Source organism: Talpa europaea, assembly GCF_964194135.1.
Source record: "Talpa europaea genome assembly, chromosome: 14".
Classification (NCBI taxonomy): domain Eukaryota; kingdom Metazoa; phylum Chordata; class Mammalia; order Eulipotyphla; family Talpidae; genus Talpa; species Talpa europaea.
In genome coordinates this window covers 44,300,827-44,312,285 of record NC_140082.1, presented here as the reverse complement: position 1 = coordinate 44,312,285, position 11,459 = coordinate 44,300,827, and the positions used below count along the sequence as shown (strand labels likewise).

At 43.8% G+C, this 11,459-nt stretch overlaps 1 protein-coding gene across 1 annotated transcript; it reads right to left on the bottom strand.

Annotated features, from left to right (window-relative positions):
* Positions 1-2,667: 2,667 nt before the first annotated feature.
* GJD4 (gap junction protein delta 4) lies at positions 2,668-5,416 on the bottom strand (the record flags this gene model as incomplete). The annotated part of the gene is made up of 2 exons (XM_084254026.1): positions 2,668-3,725; positions 5,353-5,416. 2 exons carry the CDS (start codon positions 5,414-5,416, stop codon positions 2,668-2,670), a joined length of 1,122 nt encoding a protein of 373 aa, XP_084110152.1.
* Positions 5,417-11,459: the final 6,043 nt, after the last annotated feature.

Below are 11,459 nucleotides of genomic sequence, written 5' to 3'. Positions count from 1 at the left end.
ATGCAGAGAATTCCATTACTTGGGATAAAACTGGAATAACTCTTGGACAGCAGAGAAAATACAGAACTCACCATAGGGACACAGAGATTCACGTTTCATTGAATGAGAGGTGGGTGGAGCGAAATGCCTGGAGGCTGTGGTTGGGGAAGCAAGAGGCTGCCACTTACTCAGCAGCACTAGGAAGAGGAGAGCTAAACAGTGTGTAGGCACAGACCCTTTACTGGGAGAGATACACGTGGAGGAACTGGGGTGCTCCTCACAAGCTGGACACCAATGCTCTGACATGTGCACCTCCGCCCCACCCCTTGGGACCTTGTGAAGTCAACTGATAGCAGGTAGACTGCAGAGTCTTGGATCTGGAACTCCAGAATAGAGGAATATCAACAGTGCCGCAAACATGAGCCAGCCACCCCAATAATGTTTACAAAAATGGCTGTCCCCACTTGGCTCCTCCCTCACCCCTGGCTCAACAACTGCAGAATCAGGTCTCTGTGCCTATGGAAACTGGGAAGTTAAAATGTCTGCCTGTTGCTCTCTAAGGTTTAGCCTTTTCCACATTCCTTTCACTTCCAAGATTTGTCGAGCTGATTTCCTTTCATCACTTAACATTATCAAGGCTCATATTAGGGTTCTGTGGAGCTTATTTTTTTTAAAATAATGAAGCCCTAGAGAATTCTTATATATCTAAAACTATTCCCAAGCTGGGGAAGTCCATCAGAATTCCTTGCTATAAGATTTGCCCCTGAATACTCAAATCACATTTATTGAGTATACTTACTGTGCGGCGGACAGAGATCTAAATTTTGAAGAAAGGGGACTTAGCCATGGCTCCTAGTTTTCATTGTACTGGGTGGAGGGAAGAGAGAGAGAGAAAGAGAGAGAGAGAGAGAGTGAGAGAGAGAGAGAGAGAGAGAGAGAGAGAGAGAGAGAGGGAGGAGGGGAGGAAGGGGGATTTCTTTATATGTTCAAAATAGACACATTCATTCAAATAGTTTTTTACATTTAAACCAATTTCCTTGAGATCCTATAGAGATAACAAGCAGGATGTTATTCTCCATTCTGGTAGACATTTCATTGCCAATGTTTTCTTTTTTTTTTTTTAAGATTTATTTATTTATGCATACAAGAGCTGGGGTACAGGCCACAGGTGTGGAGGGTGAGAGTCTTCAATGGAGACAGAGTGGGGCACAGAACAGGCAGACTGATGAAATACACTACTGAGGGGAGCAGCGGGTGAGACAGGAGAGGTCTGCTGTGCCATGTGGGTTTCTCCCTGGCCGGGGATCAAACACATGCTTTGGACACGAGGACAGAGGCTGTGGACAGCTACATAGGTTGCGTCTTAACTCCTTGCACCACCAGAAAGGCCCTCATTGCCAAGGTTTTCTTTAGAACAGCTGAAAGTATTCATTTGTTTCATGAGCACATTGTTTCACCATTTGATTATTTGCTAGAGCAAAGGGCAAATCCTCTTTCTCAGCCACCTCATATTTGGAGAGGAGAGAATATTCATCAGTTCTGGTATTAAACCCAGATGACTCTCACTCTTCTCTAGATGAAGGTGAGCAGGTTTACTTGGTCCCAGAGCAGATCTTGGTGCTAGGCTGTGTTTCCCAACTGGCCTTTCAAGGTGGCATTATAGCTCTAACTTGGGCAGCACTTGGACTAAAACCAGAATAATGCCAAGTGCAGAGAGCATTAATGGAAGTTTATCCCAAGATCCAAGTTCAGTGTCTATTTCTAGCGCACACGCACACAAAAAACGTGAACACAGGCCTCTCCGGCCACAGCTCTCACAGTGTTTTTCATATGCTCACAGCAACTCCAAGACTCTCAGGAAAACTTGACTGTAAAGCTCTCCAAAGACAGACAAACCTGCACTAGATAAGCTGTGGCAACCCTGTAACTACCAGCCTCTTCTTAGAGCAACTCTGGAAGTCACTCAGGACAATGAAGCAAGCCAAGGGTCCACCCCACAAGCTGTACACTCTTATATAGTAACAATCTACAATGACACCCCCACCACCCTCCAACATTGTTTTTTCTGTATGTTTTCTGCATCTGTCATTTGTCCTATGACACAATGAAGAATGAAGTGTATCACAATTTAGTCAGCATTCATTTTATTAAAGGTGTTTGGAGAAGCTGAGTTAATATCTCTGTATTGATGCCATGCATGTAACATATTTCTTTTATCTAAACAGAAACATAAAACAAAAACAAAAGTATGTAATAATTCACAAAAAAAAAACACAAATGAGCTCTATTAATGTAAAAGAACATGCTTACAATAAGCACACATTGCTTCATTGCTTAATGGTAACAAATGAGACAACAGAATCCGAGCCTGGCATCGGTAATCTGACTCTCTCCAGTGAATCATCTTAGCTTCCAGTCTGTGTTTGAATGTCAAATACTTTTTTCAGCAGAAAGTGTGATCTAAATTAAAGCTGTATTGAGGGTATATCAGAGTCCCCCACAAAATCCATGTATCTCCAAGTCGGCTCCCCTTTCTGCCTGTTGATGTTCCAGAACACAGCCGAGTGATACGATTTTGCATGTGCCACGGTGAGCCTGCATCTTAGTGGCTGGGCATCTCCATCTGAACAGATCAGTAGCGCTCCCAGGGGGAGAGCTGGGCCCCTCTGTGCTGCCCAACATTCCTGCTCACACCCACTCAGACTTCCTGGTTCTCAGGTGGGCAGCACTCCCTGAGCTGGCCAGCCAGTCAAGGGGCTGCTGGTGACTGGATCGATAGTGCTGGGCCAGCTGACTCTGAGGCACTGAGGGATGCTCCTGTGCCTTAGAAGGGCCCTCGCTTCTTGGCTCCTGGGTGGCCTCTTTCTGAGGCCTGTCCGCCAGTTTTTTGCGAGTCACAGTCGGCTTGTTGCTAACAGAGGACATGGCTTCACTCTCCTCCTCATCTGCAAGTTCCGTCCGCCCCGACACAGCAGACTTAGCACTGCGACTCTCGGGCCCCTCCCCTCCCATCCACAGCTCAGGGTGAGTGGGCACCTCCTCTGCTTCCCACCTGCCATGTGCTGCCATCTTCCTGGTGGAGATGCTTTTGGGTACACACTTGGGGCCTGACCTCCTGCTCATCCTCCTTTGCAAGCTGCAGATGAGGTCAGCAACACTGAGCAGGAGGGAAAGTGTACTGACCGCCCAGATGAAAAGCATCATGATGGACTTCTCTGTGGGCCGAGAAATGTAACAGTCCACCACACTGGTGCAAGGAGAGTGAGTGCAAGAGAATCTCTTTGGGACCAAGAACCCAAAGAAGAGGTACTGCAAGGCACCAAAAGCCGCCTCCAGCACGGTCCGAAGGAAGAGATGGACAATGTAACCAGAGGATAAGTCTGGCACAATCAGATGACTCCCCTCCCTGCAGGACTGAGAGCAGCGCCTGTCCCCCGGGGTCCGATCGGAGGGCTCATGAGCCCCAGGACTGCCATCTGGCCCACAGGGCCCGTGGGCTGCAAGCATGGCTCCTCTGTGGAGTACATAGATACTGAACACAGTGGAAGGGAGAAGAGTAGACACGCTCTGGATCAACCAGAACCTCAAGTGGGACACTGGAGAAAAGATGTCATAGCAAACGTTGGAGCACCCTGGCTGCAGAGTATTACACACAAATCTCTCCTGCTCGTCCTGGTATACTGGAGACCCTGCCAGGATGATTACCCCCATCCTCAGCAGGATCATGAAAATAAGCCAGATCTTCCCTGGAAAAGAGGAAGCAAGAAGGGCAAGCCACCAAATTAGTATGTCCTCAAAACAGATTTAAAGCATTTGTGGGGAGAGAGACTGGAGAACTTTGAAGTCAATAAGTATGTATTTCAGTCACAGCAACAGCATTGCAAGTTGACTCATTTGACAAATATATATTCAGCATTTACATTGTTTCTGACACTCTGCTGAACTACTTTATGCAATGCTTTCAGAGTAGCAGATTTTAAAGAAGCGTTAGAGACTAAAAATGTTTAATTTTACACTACTTATTTATACTTTTGGTGATGCTCCTGAAGAAAGATCTAGAAAGAAAGCTGGGCTGAGAGAATTTATGCTTAAAATAGATCTTACTCGGGCCTCCCCTGGTGGCGCAGCGGTTGAGCATTGGGTTGCGAGGCTGCCCGCAGCCTCTGCAGCACCAGTTCATTCCCCGGCCACCGGCGAGGGTTCCACAAAAAAATTAATAAAAATAAAAATAAAATAAAATAGATCTTACTCTTCTTGGAGAACCACCTTTTTAAAGGGCACATTCTTGCAATGGTGTGCAACAAATAGAAGCTGTTCATTTCAATAAGCCTTATTTATTTATGATGATGGTCCACAAATCCTTTATTTAATCATAGAACTTGTATTAAATGTTTCTTTAGGGTCCTTGAAATCAAATTTCTTTAACAACATTCAATTTTTCAGATTTTTTAATAATTGAAAATTCATTCCCCCTCTTACCAGTTATTATGAATCAGTGAAGTTTGTCTTTCTTCAATTTATCAATGAATAAGTGAAACCAATCTAAGAAATCAAAATAGCTTCAAAGTCCTATTTTCATATCATGAGTCAGTTATTTTGGAACATGTTTAAGATTCATCAAAATAACTTACAAATACTTGTTTTATGAGGAGATACAGAAAACATCATCTGATATCAGAGAAACAAAACTATTATAAATGAAGGCAATTAAACTCAAAGAATTTCATTACTTATTGCCTCAAACATTTAAAACTAAGTTGATTTTGTGTTAATTCTACAAAATAATGAAGAAGAGAAGAATTAACCACTTCTTAATCCTTTTCGCAATCTTGTTTTCTAGGACTCCATTCTGCTCTGAAAATTGACTTGGCCACATGAAATGCGAACGTTTTTATTATTTTCTTTGTTAAAAAACTAAAAGTGGGGTTTGGTTTAACATATACAAGAGAAGTTACCAATATTTATGAATTTAGTTTTCAGGGTAAACCCTAAAAAACATGAACAAGAAGAAAGCATAGTCAGGCATTAATTTCTCTCGATCATTAATTTCTCTCTATCATAATTTCTCTCTTCATCATTTTCCTGATAAAGGAATCAGAGAAGAGTTACACAAAAATACTCCTTCTACCTATTCGAGTCTTTTGACTCAACACACAATCATCGAGAATGACACTCACACCCAAGACTTCCTTAAGTGATTATGGAATAGGAGGAATTAGACAACAGTTTGCAGGGACAGCTGCCTTCTCTCCAGCAACATACATGCTTGTCTCTTGGTGGGGAGAGGGAAGGTGGGGAGGGGGAGGGGGCAAACAGACAAAATGGCAAGAACAAAACCAGAATAAGAGCTTTGAAGGTGTTTCCTCTACTCACCCACAAAGGTCACATTGCAATTTAATGTGACAATGAGGAACCCCAGCAAGTCCACATGCTCCATGCTACTAGAGTGTCACTGACTCAGGGCTGCAGGAGAGGCTGGAAGCCTGTGTTCTGCAAGGAGGTGGGAAATCTTTGCAGGAATAAATGTATCTTAGCTACAGAGGACTTAAAAGGTTAGAGCTGGAGATCTGAAAAGGATGATTCAAGCCCAAGAGTAGGAGGTCAATTTTTCAGTCTGCCAGCTGAGACAGCCCTGAGCTGTTTGCCTCTGTGGTAAAGCATTCCTGACAACTGCAGTGACGAGGAGACAGAAGAAATCATCGCTCATTGTGGCTATTCTTACCCTCTTGGGACATTTCAGGCCTGTGGCAGTGCTCACGTGACGCCACTAAGCAAACCAGATGCTTCAGGATATAATAGAAACAACTACATTTAACTCAAGAAAGAAAAGTTATATTGACTAGCCAAATAAATATCTCTATTTTAAATAGTTTTCCATGTGATGGGTATCAAGAGGTAAAAACTGAATTATAACATAAATCAGTCGGGGGTGTGGTACACAGTGTGGTCCCTATGATCAGTATGGTAGCACATACTTATAAGAAGCTAAGCGTAAATTCTAAAAGCGTCTCATCTGCTCATTGGAATCTAGTAACAATATGATTATAACAACTTACTTTTCTGACAATAAAGTTTACCACAGGATAGGTAATCAGGGGGACACCCTCTCACATATCCCAATACTCTCCCCTACACTAGACTAACAACTAAAAATTGACAATTTGGGTAATAAGAAATCCTGGAGAACTGGCACAAGAAGGATAGTTTCTTTGGTTGAGTGTTTTTCAAGCATGCAGAGGGCAGGTTCTCTATCGATTAGGCCAGAGAGATAAAGGAGAGTCCCAGAGCCTTCAGTGGATTTTTCAGGCTTAAATGCACTTTCTATGCCAATTGTGGTGGGGTAAGCTCACAGGCTGGCAAGGCAGGGAGGCCAGGGGGCCAGGAGGCAAATCTGTATGCTTTTTTCTGGGCTTTCTCTGGTGTTCTCATGGTCCTGCCTCGCTGTTGTCACTCGTCCTTTCGTAGCCATTCCGTTGTATCCATTCCTCAGCCATTCTGCTGTAGATGTCCTGTCTCTGAGTGACGCCACCCTCAGAGCCTAGGCCTCCAGGCTCAGGTGTACCCACTTACACATGCCCACACCATACTTCAGGTGTCCACCACCAGGCGTGCGTGCCCTGGGCCTTCACTCCCAAGCACCTTCTGCATTCACAGCCGCAGGTGGTAGCCATAGAGGCCAGTGGCGTAAAACTTGCCTGACCAATTTCACTTACCCTACATTGAATCATTTATTGCTCCTATAGTCCCAAAGCACTCATTCCTGCATTGTATTTTCAACTCCAGTTCAACTCAACCCAACAGCTTCCAGGAACAGAGGCAACTGTCTTCTCCACAACAGCATTCACAGCACGCCCTGGAATTTGTTTTGTAGTTATTGGATTGATTCTTAAAAACAGAAAGGTATGACTTTTCTTCTAAAGGAAGAAAAGAACTTCCAGATACTGTTCTCAGATCAGATAAGGTCTGCTAACATCTTTTGAGAAAGCTTGAAGCAACACAAATCCATCTTATCAAACACAACAAAATAATTGCTAACATCTTGAAGGAAAGTGATTAACAAAATAACTACCTGTCAGATGCAAGCATGTCAAAAAGGGGCACTAATCAATGGCATCTTCTGAGGTTGTTCTCCTATACATTAAGCCACATTATCCACAAGGCAGAAGAAAGGAACCCAAAAAAGGAATGCAAAGACACCCCCACCCCGCCCAAAATTCATTTTCCGCAGGTTTGCTCGTGCAAATTTGGACTTGGAAGTCACCTTAAAATCAATTTAGTCCATCATCTTGATCTTACAGATCAAATAAAAGTGATGACCAAGGACAGCAACTGTCTTGTCCTTCTGTGACTATGCAGGTGTTTCTCTTCACCAACCTTCTCCCTTTGCAAAGCAGCAGAGGCAGGTTCCTCCCAAGACTGCTTGACTGTGACCATGCAGGCCTCTCTCTTAACAAACCTGTCCCTTTCGGGGCCAGCTCTTTCTGCCCATTTGTACAAGTGTCCTTTACTTCCCATCTCTTTTTTATTATAAATCTACCCCTTTGAATATACATAAAAAAAGTGATGACCAAAATCATCCAGCCTCATGATAGAATCATTTCATCATTACAGGACTTTAATGAAACTTGGTGTCCCTGCCCTGTTATAGAATATTTGATCCATAACATATTAAAGTACAAAAAATTTTTCAACTGCTAAAAATGTTTAAAAAAATTCAATTACCTGCATTTCACATTTTTAGGTATTTAGGTATTTGAAATGGTGTTATTTTAATTTTTTCTTGGAAATATTTCTAAGGCACTACTTGGAAATAAGCAGACAATCAGGACAGACTGCATAGGCAGGAGGAGTGTAGGTGAGGAAAGGAAAAGTCTCACCATTAACTTGCTTTTTCAAAGGTGTTGTTCAAAGGTGTTGGCAGTATGTCAGAATTCCCTTCCTGAATGTTATGGTTTGGATGTTTGTGTCACTCCAATATTCATATGTTGAAATCCTAACACCCAAGGTGATGGTACTAGGAGGCGGGACCCATAAGAGGTAATATACAGAATTAGCATCCTTTTAAAAGAAATCTGAGAAAATTCCTTTGTTCCTTCCACCATGTAGGTTACAACAAAAAGGCTGCCTCCTATGAGCCTAACCAGACACAGAATCTGTCAGCCCTTCATCTTGAATTTTCAGCTTCCAGAACTGTGAGAAATAAATTTCTGTGGTTTAATGCTTCTTAGACCGTGGCATTATATTATAACAGCCCAATATACTAAGACACTGTGACATCAGTCAAAATCAAATCCAACAGATTTTTACCTCCAGGAAGAAAGGAAGCATCTTTTTACTTGTTACTATTATTATCATTGTCCATTGACTTATTGATGGCTTTTAAAATATTGATAATATGATGAATACAGTCCATTTGATAAATATTTGCTAAGCAACTACTAAGTCCTAGGCATTGTTCTAGGTATTGGAAAAATGGTAAAGAATGAAACACATATACATCCTGCCCTCTTTGAACTTACATTCCAGTGAAAAGGACTGACAATAAATAAGATAAATATCCTCAGGAAAATCAATTGCTAATCAGATGACGATAAACAGTACAAAGAATAGAGCAGAGAAGGGAGTAGTTAGATGCCAAGGTTAAGTGGTGGTCAGGGACAACCTCCCTAAGAAGGGTACATTTGAGCAGACAGAAGTGGGTGAAGGAGGGAGTTAATGGCTGTCCCAAGCCACATGTCCTTCCTCTTTAATTCCTGTTCTCTTTTCTAATTTACTTGGACCCACAGCCAAGTAAGAAATTACTAAATGCCCAACAATCCTTTATGCATATGGGCCATATTTCCTGGTGCAACTTCTGATTGACATCAGTAACATCCCTCTCCTGAGCTGAAGCAGCAGCTGAGTCACACTGAAAATCCAGGGTCCTGCTGAACAACTCCTAGGTGTCACGGTTTTCTCATATGAACACCACGGGTGTCCAACAGTGGTCACTGCACCTGCCACAAACATGCAGTTAAAAAGTATTCATCAATGGCGCAGCGGTTGAGCGCTGGGTTGCGAAGCTGCCCGCGGCCTCTGCGGCGCCGGTTCGATCCCCGGCTGCTCCCCGGCCACCAGAGGAGGGTCCCACATGGCGCGCAGACCTCTCCTGCCGCCCGCTGCTCCCCTCAGCAGTGTACTTCGGTCCTTCTGCCAGCTCTGCTCCCTGCTCTGGCTCTGGTGAATTCTCTCACCCTCCCGCGCTTCTGACTGTACCCAGTGCATGTATAAACAAAACAAACAAACAAACAAACAAATAAATAAAACATGCCTCTATTTAAAAAAAAAAGTATTCATCAAAACAGTCACTGGTAAAGAGATAACAAGGAGGGAGCGGCCTCCCCAGTGGTGCAGCGGTTTGAGCACAGTGCTTTGAAGTTGTCCGCAGCTTCTGCAGCATAAGTTCGATCCCCAGCTGGCTGGGGAGATTCCCACATGGTGCAGCAGACCTCTCCTGCCTCGCCTGCTGCTCCCCTCAGCAGTGTCTTCGGTCTGCCTGCCTGTTCTGCTCCCCGCTCTGGCTCTGGTGAATTCTCTCACCCTCCCGTGCTTCTGACTGTACCCCAGTGCTTGTATAAATGAATAAAATAAATCTTTAAAAAAAGAAAAAACAAAAAGAGGAGGCAGATAACAATCTTCAAGGTTAGAGGAACCGGGCACAAGCTGGATTTTAGGACTTGATCTTGAGCAAATATTAACCTATCTTGACCTTGAGCAACTATTAACAGGGGCTTGTTTTCTTATCTTTAAAATGAAAATGATAGTGACTTCACGGAGTTGAGGATGTGTTCGTTCTAAAGATATTGGGCATCAACTAAGAACTCATACAAGTATTAGAAATACATTCAAGAAAAAGGGAATGGGCTTCTAGCAGAAAGATAATTTTAAAATGCAATAAAAGAGTAGTTACACTAAAGTGTGATGGACGCAGAATAAGCAAAGTATAGGGTGCTACTGTATGGGAAACAAGAGAGCAACCAACTCACAAGTGCTTTAGGGAAGCCCTCCCAGATGCGGCAGCAGCTTAGACAGGATCTCAAGCAAGATATGAGGCAGTCACCAAATCCCTCCCCAATTTCATGTTTTGCCCTTATTATTTCAGAAATTTTAATGGAAAACTGGAAAATGAAAGTGATGTTATTAGTAACCAGACGTGAAGCTCTCATCAACTCATAGACTTGAGCCATAGATGGTTGTCAAATTGCTGGCCTCAACAAGAATTAGAACAAAATTGGAATTACATCTTACATATAGAATATGTTTAGGGATTTCTTTAAGTTCTCTAGATACAGTAAGGTGATATTAGTCTCTCACATATTTAATTTAACAAGAATTTTCCAAAAGATATTGTGTGGAAATATAGGACACTTCAGCTTCATGCTGGATCGACACCTCAAACACCCATTTCAATAGACTGCACTTAGTGACGCCAAGATACAGCTCGCTCAACACAAAATTCTAGTACCCAACTTGCTTTAAACACCACTTAAACTTTTCCATGGTTCCCTTCGCCTGTGGGATGATGTCAAACCCGCAGTCTGCCGTGCCGTGTGGGCATCTCCCCAGCCGGCTGGGGATCGAACTCATGCTGCACCTCCCACCCCCCATCCTGTCCCTCAACAGAACTTTGGCAGTTCCCTGTGATTTCTATTGCTTTTGAAACCTGCCATTGCTGTTTCCTCCATTTGGGGGAACTTATTCTTCTCCTTTGCCCAAGGCCAGGCTAAACACCCTCATTTGTGCTGACGTAGTATCCTCTGCTTATACTCATGACGGGCAATGCTGGGCATTATTGATTGCTTAGTGTCTGCCTCGACCTAGAGTCTCTGCCCTGCCACACCAGCTTCCACAGACCACAATGTGATCTCAGTTCCCCTCACTGTCCAGTGATCTATTTTACAAGCACCACTTCTTAGCTGGGAGTCAGTTTAATCACATACCTGAAATATGAAAAGCCAAACTTATAGAAAATAGGTAGTTACTAGGGGAGATAAGATTGATATAGTTTAAGGGTACAAATTTGAAACAAATAATAAATCAACCAGGGCTTCCCTGGTGGCGCAAGGGGTTAAGCACTGCGCTATGAAGCAATCCTCAGTCTCTGCAGCATGAGCTCGATCCCCGGCTGGCCAGGGAGCAACCCACATGGTGAGGCAGACCTCTCCTGACTCGCCCGCTGCTCCCCTCAGCAATGTGTTTCAGTCAGTCTGCCTGTTCTGCTCCCCGCTCTGTCTCTGGTGAATCTTCTCACCCCGTGCATCTCTGGCCTGTACCCCAACTCTTGTATGCATAAATAAATCTTAAAAAAAAAAAATCAACCGGCCTCCCCGGTGGCGCAGCAGTTGAGCGCTGGGTTGCGAAGCTGCCCGCGGCCTCTGCGGCGCCGGTTCGATCCCCGGCTGCTCCCGGCCACCGGAGGAGGGTCCCACATGGCGCGCAGA